The following is a 16,387-nucleotide window of genomic DNA, read 5'->3' on the forward strand; positions in this document are numbered from 1 at the left end:
CTCTTAAATCCAATCCAAGGGTAATCCAAGACATCACCCTTGTGATGTCATTGGATCTTTTTGAGAATGAAGGATGAACAACAGTGACCTTGGGCAAATCATTTAATATCTACTTGCTTCATTTTCTTCATTTGTAAAATGAGGGTAATAATAGATAATAAGAGCACCTCCCTTCCAAGACCATTGTGATATGAAAAATGCTGACTTAAAATAAACATTCTCCCTCCCCCAAATCCCTTTCCTCAAATTGATACTAGAACTGAGCATCAATAAGGATGTATGGATCTTTTATCCTTAAAAGGAATATGACTCTTATGATTTATAACAAATATCATTTCATAGATTGCCAATTTGCACTTCAGAATGTGTATTTCTTACAGAATTAGTAGTGAGACTTTCACTATAAACCAAACATAACCAAGGCAAATCACAAACAAAACTGTTTAGTAGGAAAAAGTTGTTGATAATATTTTCCCTGCCCCCAATCTTTTCTCTTTGGGTTCATTTCAATCAATCAAGAAATATTTAGTAAGCTCCTCTCATGTGACTAAATTAGGTGTTAGGAATAAAGAGACAAAAACCCCCCCAACAGTCCTTGTCTTCAAGGAACTTACATTCTATTGGGAAAGACAACACACACATAACAAAAGAAATGCAAAATAAACACACAATTATAAGGTTTATGACAGGGAGTGGTAGGAGCAACAGATGGTGATCAGGGAAAGCCTCATGTAGAAGCTGGTGCTTGAGTTAGACTTGGAAGAAAATTAGGGATTCTGAAAGGAAGAGGAGGTGAGGAAGGAATATATCACAGGTGCAGGAGAGAAATCCTTGTGAGAAAAGCACAAGGGATGGGGGAGGTGTCAGTTTGGTTTGACTGCAGAATATAGGAAGAGGAACATCATTTTTAAAAAGCTGGAAAGGCAGATTGGGGTCTGGTTGTGAAAGTACTTAAATACCAAATACTTCAAGTATCCAGAACTCTCATCCTCTCTCATCACTGCTCAAGTGATCACTGGCAAGGATGTGAATATTGTCCCATATACTTGGTTTTACCAATTCCTTTGTCCAAGCTCTAAGTAGTTAGTGGATCTGCCGTTGGGAACATTCAAGCCTTCACCTTGAATTAAAATCCAGTCTCAGATACTTGCTAGTTGTGTGATCTTAAGCAAGTCACTTAACCTCTGCTTACCTCAGTTTCCTGAACTATCAAATGGGGTTAAAGATAGCACCTACCTTCCAGCATTGTTGTGAGGATCAAATGAAATAGCAATTGTTAAGAGTTTAGCAAAGTCTCTGGCATGTAGTAGGCAGAATGTCAATGTTGGCTATTATTATTATTATTAGTAAAAAACTTTTCTGTGCTTTTTCCTATTACCTCACCACCCTGCTTTCTGATGTAGGACAACAGGTTCTAATTAGGCAAACTAATTTTGGCAAAGATGGCAAATAAAAATAGTCTAATTTTTTTCTCCCTAATCCATCACAGGGTCTTTTCTTTGAGGTTTTTTTCCTATCCTTGTACAAAAATGATTTCAAATTTAAGATGTTATGAAATCCTCAACCAGGAAAGCCCAATTCATATGAAGATTTTTTTCTGTTCTTTGCCTCTTTTTCCTGGTGTTTTTCTCCCTATTAATTAGATATTATTACATTCTATTCCAGGGTTCTAAGGATTGAATCTAATGGTAGGAACTCCAAGATTGGCAGCAATTCATAGTGGGAGATATTTTGGACCCAAGGGGCCTATAAGTGATGGTTCTAAAATTATCACAAGAGGGATCATAGAGAAGTGGATAGAGCATAATGAATAGGGAGTTTCAGGGTTGAGTTCGAGTTCTGTCTCTGATACATTCTTGCTTTGGATAAGTCATGCTCTAGGCAACTCTAAGACTAAGTTGCGATGAAGTAACCAATTTGTATTGGTAGAGAAAATTTTCACATTCAGTTGTTCTCTATGCCAGTGTCAGTGAAATGTATGGGTTCAGGTCCTAACCTTATTTAAAATCATACCACTTGGGAACTTGAGGAGATGCCCATCAATTGGGGAATGACTGAACAAGTTATGGTATAGGAATGTGATGGATACTATTGTTCTGTAAGAAATCGTGAGAGGCGGAACTTTAGAGAAACCTGGGAAGACTTGCATGAACTGATGCTGAGTAAAGTGAGCAAAACCAAGAGAACATTGTACATATTAATGGTAACACTGATATGGATCAACTATGTTGGCTGCAGCTTCACTCAACAGGTCAGTGATTGAGGCTAATCCTGAGAGATCTGTTGTGGAAAATGATATCAACATTCAGAAAAAGCAAACTAAATGCAAATCAATGCATCCTGTATTCATTTGTAAAATTTCTTATTTTTTCTTTCTCTCTCATAGTTTTTTCCCCTTGGATCTAATTCCTCTTTCACAACATGACTAATACGGAAATATGTTAAATGTGCAACTTTGCTACCATGCGGAGGGAGAAGGGAGGTGAGGGTGTTGACAAAAGTGGAATTCATAAGCTTGCAAATGGATGAATAATGAAAACTACCTTTACAAGTAACTGGGGAAAAAATAAAATATAACAAAATAAAATCATACCGAAAGGGAGACTGCCAACTCAGATGGCACAAGTAGGGTTGACTCTGCTGGTAACACAGGGAGGAAAAGTAACCAGTACTACTGAGATAGGATACATTCATAGGAGCAACAACATCAGACTGACTGCCCTCATTTGGAGCTGAGATGGAGCTATCCTGCTGTAGCAAAAGCTTCAGGAGTAATTTAAAAAGCAATTGTAAATATTAATGGACCCTGTGAAAAGTGTTTACAGCCCCTAACTAAAAGCCAACCCTTCCATTAGAATGTTTGGTGCCACTTTTATTATCCACAGTTATTACTTCTTAACCCAGGAATGAGCTTGAGTGGGGGTTGGGGAAGGAGTATCAGATTTGGGATGTAATTGGTAGATAGGCAGCCAGCATTGTGGATAGAATGATGCTCCTGGAGTCAGGAGGATCTGAGTTTCTGAAGTACACCTTACACCTATCAATGCTGGAGAGGATGTGGAAAAATTGGTTCAATAATGCACTGTTGGTGGAGTTGTGAATTGATCCAAACATTCTGGAGAGAAATTTGGTACTATGCCCAAAGTGCAATAAAATGCTTGCTTTCCTTTGGTCCAGCAATATCACTTACTAGGTCTATATCACAAAGAGTTCATAAATTGAGAAAAGTCCCACATGTTCAAAAATATTTTTAGCAGCTTTTTTTTTTGTAGTGGCAATGAATTGTAATTTGAGGGGCTAACCATCAATTGAAGAATGGCTGAAGGAATTATGGTATCTGAATGTGATGGAGTACTATGTTCTGTAAGAAATCATGAGTGGTTGGATTTTAGAGAAGTCTGGAAAGATTTGAATGAATTGAAGCTGAGTGAAAGGAGCAGGACCAAGAGAACATTGTTCATATTAGCAACAACATTGTGAGATGATCAACTATGATGGCTGAGCTCCTCTCAGCAGTTTAGTGATATAGGACAATCCTGAGAGACCTGTTGTGAACAATTCCATTCACATTCAAAGAAAAAATTATGGAGTCTCAATGCAGAGCAAAGTATACCATGCTTGCATTATAAAACTTTTTTTGTGTTTTCTTTCTTACTCATGTTTTTTCCCCCTTCATTTAAATTCCTCCCACAACAGGACTAATATGAAAATTTGTTAAACATGATAGTACATGTAAAACTTTTACCAGATTATTTGTGGTCATGGGGAAGAGGGAGGGCAAGGAGGGTGGTTGAAAAATATGGAATTCATAAACTTGCAAATGGATGAAAGTTGAAAACTACCTTTGCATGCAATTGGAAAAAGAAAATAAATTTTAAAAGGAAGACCTGAGTTCAAATTCAGCTCAGACACTTCCTAGGTGTATGGCACTGGGCAAGTCAACCTATAAAATGGGAATAATACCAGCACTTTGCAGGGTTGCTGTGAAGTTTAAACAAGATATTTGTAAGAAGTGCTTAGCACAATGCCTGGCTGATAACAGGAACTATAGAAATGCTTATTCTATTCCCATAAATGGAACTCCCAAAGCAGATTACTTCCTCTAATTTACAATCTTAGAGAGTTAAACTCTACTGAGATTAATAGAATTAAATAGCCAATGTGTGATGGGACTTGAGTCTGGGTATTAAGGTCAGTTCTCTCTTCATTACGCCACATTCCCTCCTTATTTGTATTTTGTTTGACTTAACATGAATGAGAGATTTTAAATATCATGATCTAGGCACCTCTTGATTTTGTAAAAATCTTCTTTCCTGGCAGTCTCAGAATCACAGAGCATCCCAGACTTGGAAGCCAGGAGGGTGAGATAAGACAATAATCATTTCATCCATTTTCCTTTGATTCATTCAGAGCTTTACTTTGTTGACCCACTGTTTAAAGAAACTGAGGATTTCATTTCTAAATTTGTTTTCCTATGCTCCATATAATGGTGCCCTCATGACATGCTTTGGGGGACTTGTGGCACAGTCTAATAAATAGTCCTTGTAAATTAAATTCCCTCATTGTAGCCTTGTCTCTTATCCAAACAGAAACACCACAATATGGGGACTACCTAACATCAAACATCCAAAGCAAAACAAAATGATTCACTGCTTCCAAAACAAGTGTACAAAATGCAAATTATTTCAAAAAATAGAACTAAAGCCAAACACAACATGAAATGCCAAAACGAAAGAGTCAGAGATAAAGAATGTTTGTGGGCACTGAATTTATCATAGGGAGGAATATATTGGTTCTTTATTTTTGCTTTCCTTCTAATAGACTTGAGACAATGAGAAATGGTTCCTAGTCTGCTATAAGGAAAGGGCATTGGACCTCTTTTCTTTCACACTAAAGGGAAGGAAGGAAGGAAGGAAATGTTTAGGCATTAATTTTATTTTTTAAAATTTGTTTATTTTTCCAACTCCTTGTAAAAATATTGTTAACAATCATTTTTTGTAAGGTTTTGAGTTTCACATTTTCCTTTATCCCTCTGTCCCTTCCTTCCCCTCCCCCACAGAGAGCAATCTAATATAGGCTATACATATATAACTATGTTTAAGTACCCACTATGTGCTAAGTGCTTTATAAATATTTTAACACTTGATCCTCACAGAAACCCTAGGAGGTAGGTGCTGCTATTATCACCATTTTACAGTTAAGAAAATTGAAGTTGAGAGATGTTAATTGACTTGCACAGTGTCACACAGTAAGTCTACAAGGTTGGATTCAAACTCTGGTCTTCCTGACTCCAAGCCCAATGTTCTATCCACTGCATTTGCCAGCTGCTTCTAGAAAGCACTCCATATGTGCACAGAAACACATTTAATCTGAACTGATACCTTACTTGTGTTATTTCAGAATATAAAGAAGATTTTTGTAAAAACAGCTACTGCATTGAAATATGATTCAAGTTCCCATGTGGGATTCTTGAAAGGTTATAGGTTTATCAACTATAAAGGAAGATTAAAAAAAGAAATGTAGACATTGTCATGTAAAGATTACTTAGAAACAAAAATCTTGGGGGTAGAAAAAATTCATGGAAGATGAACGATGTTGAACTGACACCACCTCTTTCACTTTCAAGGACACATTTACTTTGAACAATAGATTTTGGAATGATGAAGCAATTCCTTAGTCCTCATAATTGCATACAGGGTAAGAGGGCCTTCATCAAGGCCATTACAGCCAAGAAGAGACACCTACTCATGACTTAAAAGCGATGGATGACTTCCACTTTTGCTTTTTTCTTCCCATCTTCTTCCCATCTGTGATTTGGAAAGCTTTCTGGAGTTTCTTGACCTTGAGGAAAGGGCACCTTTCCTGAACTCTGAGTAGCAATGGTAATTACTTGTATATGACATTGAACACATGTGGAGGCTAGGTGCACAGAAGGTTGAATCTCAAGGCTCTGGATATCTCTTTTATCTTGTATTTTTTCCCCTGACTTTGGTAAGAACCATGAAATGGTTTGCACAAAGATGAGCCTTAAGGGAATTTTTCAAAAAATGTGGGGTTGAGGGGAAGGTAAAGTGACTATTCAGCTATATGCATTTCTGTTTTACATGTTGACTTTGAAGAAGAGTATAATAGGAGTTATGTATTACTGTTTCATGTTTTAAATTTTTATCAGTACATTTTTTAATTTTCTGTTGTTGTTGTAGAAGGAATAAATAGCAGTCCCACATCATATATAATCTTTGTATAATGAATACATTTCTAATCCCTTTTAGAGAGACCTCAGACATGAGCCTAAGCTTTTTTAAGTGATTGTTTCCATAGTTCTGTTCTGGGGTTGGGGTATGATGAGTTAGAAACAATAACAATCTCACCCCTCTCTTTATGAGATCAGCTTCTCCCAAGACTGATCCTGGTCTGTCTATGAGTTCAGAAATGGGACACTTTAGTGGCGGAGGGTCCCTAGTTTTCCAAGCCAGCAGCAGGTCTACTACATAGACATTTAAATTCATTAACATTTGAAGGACCAGGCTTATCAATTGACACACAAATTTCATTATAATTTTTCTTGGAAAATAACCATTTTCAACCACTCTCTTTTCTTTGCCTTATGGATTAAAAAAAAACACAGTGTCAATTGACACAGCTTGGTCCTTCAAAGTATTCTTCAGATCCATTGCTTCTAGTAAGGAAGAGCTTCAGGGTGTTCCTCAACCGGAGCCACCTCTCTGCTAGTGCCTCACTCACCACTCAAGGGCTTGTGGCACAGCACCTCTACAGCCACACTGCTCAGCTCAGGCCTGTTTAACAACTCCATGTCCAGCCTCACTCCCAGTATGTCTCAGGATTGGAAGCACCTGTTCACAAAGTGGGGGAGAGGAGGCCACATTTCATAATCTCAGGTTTTATTATGGACGGAAGCATTTGAGCAGGTGAATAATATCAATAGTTGGCATTCATAGACTATTCTGGGTAGAACCTTCAGGTATTATTACTTCCGTGTTACCAATATCATACAGCTAAGACTGTTGGATGTGAAATTCAAGGCCAGCAGTTTCTGAATGCAAGGCCAGTACTTTACCTGCTAAGCTAGGTTCAGGTCATGAACCTCTTTAATAACAGTATGATGAAGCCTATGAACCCCTTCTCTGAATCATGCTTTGAAATGCAGAAATAAAATACGTAAAATTGTAAAGCAAATCAATTCTATTGAAATATAGTTTTATATATACATGTATAAAGCAAACTGTTAAATTTATATGTATGCGCATGTAGATATAACACTCATACTTACATATATGCATATGACCATATGCAAATATATAGTTCTTTCAATACAATTGCTTCACATATGCTACATTATTTTGTATATATTTTATATTATTTGTAAATAAAACATATATACCTGTTATTGATGCAAATTTATATATATATATATATATATATATATATAGGTAGATAGATAAATGTATATATGAGATATATGGTCATGAATTTCAGTTTATGAACCACTGCCTTAAGTCATGTCTTCTTACCAAGCTGCAATTATAAGATCAGTAAGGCTAGTATCACCTATGGGATAAAATAGAAGGTTTCCTACAGGGTATTGTTTCAGGAATTTGGGAAGCCCCTCTACCTAATACCTTCCTTATTTATTCATAGACACTTTAAGTTACTTTAACAAAGGCATCTATGAGAAGTAATGAACTGATTAATTTATACTCAGGTCTAAGTGACTCAGATTCTTTCTGAGGGCAGATTTTGTAGGGACAGAGAGTAATAGATGAAAAAAAGCTGTGAGTACTTTACTTACTTGCTTCATAACTTTACCTAGTGCTGGCCTTTCAAAGCAGACATGATATATATTTTTTTACATGGAGTGAGGAAGAAAAGGTTGGCCATCGGGGTCTGGCGGCTCTCAGCTCTTCTACTTAGGCCAAGGTTACTGACACATGGAATTTTTAATTCAGTTAATTCAACAAACATTATCAAGAACTACCACATGCAGAGCAGCTTCTGTCTTAGACATCTTATCATGTGTCCTGTGATATGTCACCTATATGTCTTCTGCTTTTCTCACTCTTACTCTGGGAATGGTCATGAAGCATACTGCCATTGTTTCTGGAATGGGCATGATCATCAACTGATCTCTGACACCACATCCATCTCTACTCCCAGATCAGATCCAAAGTCCATTTTCTAGCCATCATCTCCATTTAATTTTAGCCTCCCATCAATACAAAAATATAAGATCTGGGGGCATGGAATGTATTTTGTTTTTATACTTTGAGTACTCAGCATATTACTCAGCAACAGGGAAATATTCAATAAAGACTTATTTATTAATGGAGTTTCTGCCATCATGAAACTTACAGCTTAGTGTAGACTCAGGTTAAAATGTGTTGCTCCCCACAAGTCAAAATAATAGCAAACCCTTCTTAGATAATACCTAAATTGAATGAGCACATGGACTTTGTTTCAGACATAGCAGTCCACTCCTTCCTTATTCCTGTGTGACTAGAGGTTAGTCTCTTGCTTTTTATGCAGGCAGGAAAAATCAATTTCTCAAGGACAGAAAATTACCAGAAAGAGGAAAGGAACTTTATAGCATGTGAACAATATTTTGAGTGCTTGGTGCTACAGGCAAGCTAAAGGGAAGCATTTATTTTCCCTGGCTTTGGGAGATGGCTTAGATTCCTGGGTTATATGTAAAAACTCAAGTTGTCATAAATTCAGTGAATATATGTTATAATCTCAGGAGTTCTTGGGAGTGACTTGTAAAGACAGGTAGATAAGATAAACAGAGAGAAGAGAGACTACTGAAGCAGATGGTACTAGGGATTGGGAACATGTTGGGGATCCTCCTTGGCTGAGTGATTAGAGAGTGGTGTATCCATTATATAACTTCATTGCCCAACATCCCCCAGAGAGGAAACTCCCTATTTTCCTGCCATAAAATAGACATGTTTTGGCAAAAAAAATCATTTGTCCTCCTCAGTAGTGATAGGAAGAAGGGGGTAGGACAGACTAAAAATTGAGTTGATTAGAATTTGAAGTTTTTCTATGTTTTCTTTTTTTTTTTTGGTGGGCCAATGGAGTTAAGTGACTTGACCAAGATCACATAGCTAGTACATATCCACTGTCTGAGAACAGATTTTTAAATCAGGTTCTCTTCACTCTAGGGTCAATGCTCTATCTACTGTGCCACCTAGCTGCCACCATCCTATGAAAAGTTTATTTTGGCTCTTGGGTGACTGCAGAATAAAGAAGGCACCATGTCCAGAAGAAGGTCACCAGAATAATGAGGGGCCTCAGTCCAACAAGTATGTATGATAGGAGGATCCTTTGGAGGAACCAGAGACATTTAGATTGAAGACAAGAAAATCTAAAAGGGTCATGGTAGTTCTTTTGGGAAAAAACATTGAAAAAGTATTCTTTGTGGGAATATTTTGTGAAAGAGAAGTCAGGTTAGTTCTTTTTGGCCCCAGAAGGCAGAATTAGCAGTAAATGGATAAAATCTGCAGAGAAACAGACTTAGGCTTACTATAGTAAGCCTTATATTAATAAGGAAAATCTTCCTAACAATTAAAACTGTCAAGAATTCCAAGAATGCCTTGGAAAGAACTAGGTTCCCCTTCACTGGAATTATGTGAGCATAGGTTGGATGATAACTTGACAGGGATATTACAGAGCAAAGTTTCTGTTTAGGTACACATTGAACTATTTTGTCTCTAAAATCCTTTTCCTCCCCAAGACAATGATTCTTTTTGAATGGTGCTGTCCCAAGTTTTTGTTGGACCCTATAGCATCTTTTTCTACATTTGTTAAAACAGAATCTGATTCAGGAAGCATTTTTTCCCCTTAATTTCTTTCAAGGTTCCTTGGAGGGAATTGGGTTGGGGGAGCAATTTTACTAGCTTCTTGGCTAGTGGTTTGCAGATATCATGAGTATCAAAGTTTCTAAATGGACATTTCCCTATCTACATGATGTAAGCCTCTCTATAGTGGCAAAGATCATGGAGATCTCTATACAAATGATGCCAGTCATTAGTAAAGAAATAAAAATGGAGTTGTTGCTTATGGGATAGGGAAGGAAGAGGATACCTGTCAAACTTCCCATGTGAATGAGTGCAATTCCATGTAGAGTTAATCATAGTTGTGTTTGATAGGAGATAGCCCATTTCCTTGTAAGAATAGAGTGGAAGGAGTTAAAAAAAACCCTAAAGTAGTCTTTGACCATGTTTAGTCCTTCCCTTCTCCTCCACATGAAGATAATTTCTCCCCTCACTTTAGCAAGATTAGAGAGGAATCTGAATAAGACAAAACTCTTCATGGATTCAGAGGATGCTTTCCTTGCTCTTCCTCCCTCTCCTCCTTCATGTACACATCCCCAGGGTTGCTGCATTTCATACATGAAGGCCGACACTGCTGACAATGTCATGTAATAAAGGGTCTTCCCATCAGTCAGATGCACAAGGAGGATGCTGGGGAGGTCACGGAGGGGGTGGGGTTTAGAAGAAAAGCTCATCCCTGTGGCTTCAGAGAAAGGGGCCACAATGGCACAACGGCCACAGAGATGTCAAATAAAATCCAACTTGGAGAGGAGCCAATTACACTCATTGCCGTGCCCATTCCTGCTGAGTTGAGCATCTGTTGGGAATGACACCAGTGTAGACAAAAATTCCCAACCATCTGATTCCACTGCAGTATCTCTGTCACCCCCACCCCCAACACCTTCCTGGTCTTCCACGTTTCAAACTTAATGGCAACTTAAGGGGGAAAGTTCTCTCAAGGATTACCTGCTATCTGGCAGGCGGTGAGCCAAGGCAGGCGGGGGCAGATGAGGCTACCAGAGGGGTGCAAGAACATTGGTAATGATTGGAGTCAGATGGGCTAGGAACCAAAGATTCCCTTCCCCTAATCCCAGCAGAAAGTCGAGTAACTGCAGTTTAGCCTGCACCCCAGGGGCCAATCCTCCTCCAAAATCACTGCAGCAAATTCGGCGGCTCCTGAAGTCTGAGTGCGGGGGAGCCTTGGGGCGGCAGCAGCAACAGCAGCGGCTGGTGCCAACTGATCCACCCCACACCGTCCCACGCATCGCACTGCAGACTCAGGTCTCCGTCAATGGAGCAGATTTTACATTCCCTGCTCCAGCCACCCACCTGCTCCCAGGGGACCTAAGGAAGGCATGGCTCAGGCCACAGTGGACAGCTCTGCCTGAAGGAGATGCAGCACCTCCTCACTGGAGGCTCTCCTAGATGTCCGCGGGCCGCTCGAGGCTTGCCATCGCCCCGAACTCTTCCATCGCCCTGAACTCTTCCTTCCCCCTTCCCTCCACCCCCCACAGGGCAAGGGGATGCATGCATTACCTTCCACTTTGGTTAGAGTAAGGACCGGACTGTTGCAAGCGCTGAGAGGGGCTACCCTGGCTGAATGTTTCTTCATGATGAGCCCGTCTGCCTGCAGGAGCTCTTCAGCTGATTGCCTACATCCTGGAGCCGGCTGAAGTAGGAGTCCCTCTCCCTTCCCTATTTTCAACACAACCACTCCTTCTTAGAGAAGAAGTGTGAGTGTGGGGGCTTCTGGCGTGCTTCGTGTTTCGGTCTCTTTCCCTTCCCTTTCCTTCTCTTCCTTCCTTATCTCTCTCTGTCTCTCTCCTTTCTTTTCTTCTCTCTCTCTCTCTCTCTCTCTCTCTCTCTCTCTCTCTCTCTCTCTCTCTCTCTCTCCTCTCTCCCTTCTCTCCTCTCCCCTCTCCCTTCTCTCCTCTCCCCTCTCTCCTCTCTCCTCTCCCCTCTCTCCTCTCTCCTCTCCCTCTCTCCTCTCTCCTCTCTCCTCTCTCTCTCCTCTCTCTCTCCTCTCTCTCTCTCCTCTCTCTCCTCTCTCTCTCTCTCCTCTCTCTCTCTCTCTCTCTCTCTCTCTCTCTCCCTCTCCCTCTCTTCCCTCTCTCTTTTCTCTCGTCCCTCTGCCTGTTTTGGATACCCTGACTGTTCTCGCTGCAGCAACAGCACAACAGCTCCTCCTTGGGCTCTCACACACGTATACACTTACACACGTACACACTTAAACACACACACGCACTCACTCACCCACTCTCCTACTTTAAGGTTGCTCTAAACCTTGTCATATGCGGATTCACTCCTCACTCCAATGCCACAGCCTGATCTGCTCCACCACAGATAGACATTGAGGAACAAGGACACCTCCAGTGGGGTGACCCTGAGGCTCTGGGGTTCTGTAAATGGAGGAGGAAGCCACCTTACAAAGGTGGGAGCGCTCCCCACTGCACCCCTGCCTCCATCTCTGTACAACAGAGTGGTAGCTTCTCAAGAGCTCCCAGACCAATTTTCAAAGAGGATCAGTCCTCCAATAGGGTGGTGGTGGACACCCACTATTTAAAGTATTTAAGCCAGGTGACTTTGCTGCTGCTGCTAAACAGAGAAAGAGATGAACAGAATTTCAACTTGGGAATTGGTAGCAGAAGCAATATTTCAAGTAAATTCCTGGAATCCCATCTCATGGGGAAATATAAAGGAAATGAAACTGTAGGTTCATGGGACCTTTAATACCAAGGGAATTACATTATTATTTCTTATTCTGTAGAAAGTTCTCTTCCAGACAGGCAAAGGCAATAGGAAATACAAGAAGTTGGGAAAATAGAGAAGTAGAAAGAGGATCTGAGCTGAAACCCTCCTTAGCTCCTAAGTTCTTCCCAGGGACTTGCATTCTCCTTGGGAAACTTACTCAGGTAGTAGTTTTCTCTTACTAGCTTATCAAAGGTCCTGTGGGTAAAAACAGGTTTTTGAACTTTTTGTGATTACAGACACTGTGACCAACAGTATCTATTCAGTCTTCAAGTAGCCAGTGACAATTTAGAGGCTGCTAGGAGCTGTAGTGGATAGAGCAGTCTTTTCTCAGACACTTATTAGTTGCTGTGTGAATCAGCAAATCATTTAACTTCTCTCTGTCTCAGTCTCCCCATCTGTAAAATGGGGATAATAAGAACTTACCACAGAGTCATTGTGAGTTAACATGTGAAAAGCTTTGTAAACCTTAAGGATCTATATAAATACTAGCTGTTATTAGATGGTAGTGATTTTATTATCATATCAGTATTCATAGATAAGTATTGAGTCCCCTAGACAGAGTCTCATATATAAAAGGAGTACCAAAAGTTTTAGTATAGTTGGAAGCTCTTAAAGCTTAACATTGAAAAAGCCAACTGTTCTCAGCACCTTGCCTCACTTTTAAGTTGTTAAAGCTTCAAATTTGCATCAAGACTCCTGAGACATTCAGTATCTTCCTTACAAAGTACTTTGCTATCATCTCAGCCTTTAAGAGATGAACAAGGAATGCTGTGTTGCTCAAGTTCTCCAAATGTTATTCCATTCATTCTCATGTCTAAGGAAGTGAAGATTGTAGAGACACAATCACTGAGCTTTAGCTTGTTCCTGGAGTTTGGCTTAAAGTTAGATGGTGAGGCTCATGGCAATGGAAGGAATAGGAATGGTGGTGTTCTTCAAGTTCTCAGATCTGTTGTTTCTCTGAGTTTTTAAATATCTGATGCTTTTCAGACTTTCTTTCTCCCAGAGACCCTGAACTATTCCTTTTAGACATTACCCATAATTCACCTGAGGTTTTGTTTTACCTTACAATTTCCACAGCTACATTACTTAGCTTATGCCAGCATTTCCATTAAAACCATTCAGGATTTTTGACTTAGTTGTCACCCTGAAGGGCATTTCATCTCAATTCTAAACCTTTACTATAACATATTCATGTAGTGTGTGTGTTTGTGTGTGTGTGGGTATAAACACATTGAAATGACAAAGCATTTTTCTAAAAAGGATTATTTTCAGGTTGGATAAGGGAGCCTTTTTCAAATACCAAGAATGTATAAACAGTTTTTCATTTTCATTCAATGTGGTTGTCAAGTTATTTTCTTTTCTTTAAAATAAACTAAATCCAAAACAAAATTAAATAAAAATTCATTCATATCAAACATATGGAAACTCTTCCCCCCATGGGAAAATTTTATTTCCAATAATATTTAATAAAGTATTTCTTTTTTAAAATAGATTTTTATTGATATTTTTTTGTTTGACTGACTTAATTTCCCCTTACATATTTTCTTCTCTTTCTCCTTGGAATATGACTTTTCTAATTTTATTCTTATCAACAAATAATTATTGAAGATGTATGTTGTGTAGGATGCATCAATAATAGTTAAGCAATCTACATTTCTACTTTGATGGATACCTGTTCTCATCAGTATTGATACTTGCTTTGAGCAGGTAGCAACTTCTCCATGCCTTTCCTTTGTATGTGATTTTCACCCACTTCTCTCTATAAATTCACTATAGAGTATCCCTCAAATACATTTATTCTTTTCATTTAGGGTTGGTACCAATACAGTATTAAGACTGTCCATCTATTATTCCTCATTTCTGATGCATAATCAGTTTATTTTTTCTGTTCACACATATCCTTGATTATGTGTGATTACTTATAATAAACATAAAAAATTTGATATATCTCCATTTTTATGATTTTCTGTGCCATTCTTTGCTTCTAGTGCTGTGAAAGGTGAGTTAACTGGATTTGGAACCAGAAGACTTAGGTTCAAATCTGGCTTTATGGAGCTCACTTGACCTCCATATGAACCTGACCTCTATGAGGCTTGGCTTTCTTCTGTGTGAGGTGAAAAATGGATGAGATGGTCTCTAAGGTTCCTTCTAGTTTTAAATAGGATAGCTACATGTTACAAAGGATAGAGTAATGGACCTGGAGTAAGGAAGTCCAGAGTTCAAAGCCAACCACAGAAATTAATTTACTCTGTGACTGTGGATAAGTCATTTTATTGTAAAATGGGGATAATTGCCAGCACTCAATTCCCGGATTTGTTGGGAGGATCAAATGAGATAATACTGTTCTAACCTAGAATATAGTACATGTTTAACAAATGACTGCTTCTTTTCTTAAAATTTTAGATCCATTATTTTGACTACTACCAATCTGATATGTTTTCCCCAAATTTGAAAATTTTTCATTGTAAATATTATTATCAAATCAGCCATACCCTCACATTTGAGTCCTATTGACAGACTTGACAAGCATCTAGAGTTACTAGATAATTAGCCAGGGTAAGGAATGAAGCCACAGGCCATGATGGAACAATTTTTTTCCAGGGGGAAACTAACTCACACTTTTAGGGTTTGAACATGTAATCTTGACCATAATAGAACAGCTCACTAACTGACTGAGCCAACCAGCTGTGAAGTCCTGGAAAACTGCCAGGCTAGCAGCACTGTAGCAATGCATGCTCCTCTAGGAACACTGTTGGACTGAATATGAATAGAGAAGAGAAGGCAGCAGGATACCCAAAGAGATGGTAAGCTGAAACAGCAGCTATAGGGAAAGTGAATTGAAGGAATGCTTTCAAGCACTATATAACATAGTTTTAACTGCTGTCATACAAGAGTAGACAGAGGGGAAACTACCAGGGAGAGAGAGAGAGACCTGCTTTGCTTATGGTATTGCCAGGTCTGGTAGATGTTTTCAAGCAAATATCTTCAGAACTCTATACAATACAATGTTTAACAATTCTGCCTGCTCAGTACAGGTTCTTAAATATCACGAACAGCAATACACTTTGCAAATAGTCAACACAAACAGGAAACAAATGGCAATTTCATAGAAACAACATCAAGCAAGATTGATGATCACACTGTTCAATTATAATTACATACTGAAATGGTAACAATGAGATTTAATTTTATGCTTATAAGCTAATAATAATTGGTTGTCCAATGTAAAGACTATCAGATTACCTTCTGTGGGGGGTGGGGGGAAGGCAGCAAGATTAGGGGGAAATTGTAAAATTCAAAAATAAATAAACTTTTTTTAAAAATGAAAAAATCAACAATCTGTTTTCTATATAGTTACCAAGAGAAAACATTCTTGATCATCTTTGATTTTATGAACAATAATAAAATTATTATTACAAATTTCCTCCAAACAACAGGTGGACACATGAACCAAGAGGAAGAATAAACTGTTTCATCAAATAAAGAAGTCATATCTCATCCCTCTTGGAGTGAAAAAACTTGAAAATATGTTATATCAGCACTTTTAGAGGAAGGGGAAAGGAGGACATCATAACTATTTTGTTGATACTGATTCAAAAGCTGAGATGCAGAAGTTAAGTAATAAATTAAGGAAGAACAGTAGCAGGATAGAGAAAAATACATATTTCCAGGTCCCCTTTCCCTTCCAACTGTTGTGTAATATGTCTTATAAGATTCTCTCCCTCAGTTGCTGTTAATTTGTCCTAAATAATTGAACCACTAACTTCACAATGCTCTCATGATTATTTTGTGAAAACAGAAAAGGG

The 16,387-nt window shown here is 38.7% G+C and overlaps 1 protein-coding gene across 2 annotated transcripts in view; it reads right to left on the bottom strand.

Annotated features, from left to right (window-relative positions):
• The window catches only part of SLC35F3 (solute carrier family 35 member F3), a 566,773-nt gene that overhangs the window by 156,907 nt on the left and 393,479 nt on the right, over window positions 1-16,387 (bottom strand). Inside the window, exon 1 of one of the 2 annotated variants that reach the window (XM_074222995.1) lies at window positions 11,367-11,748. The exons of the other annotated variant lie outside the window; for it this stretch is intronic. Coding sequence (XP_074079096.1) covers window positions 11,367-11,442 — 76 coding nt within the window. The 5' untranslated portion in view covers window positions 11,443-11,748. Of the gene's footprint in view, window positions 1-11,366; window positions 11,749-16,387 lie in introns of those variants that run through there. 2 annotated transcript variants of the gene reach the window in all.

Source organism: Macrotis lagotis, chromosome 2 (genome assembly GCF_037893015.1).
Source record: "Macrotis lagotis isolate mMagLag1 chromosome 2, bilby.v1.9.chrom.fasta, whole genome shotgun sequence".
Lineage (NCBI taxonomy): Eukaryota > Metazoa > Chordata > Mammalia > Peramelemorphia > Peramelidae > Macrotis > Macrotis lagotis.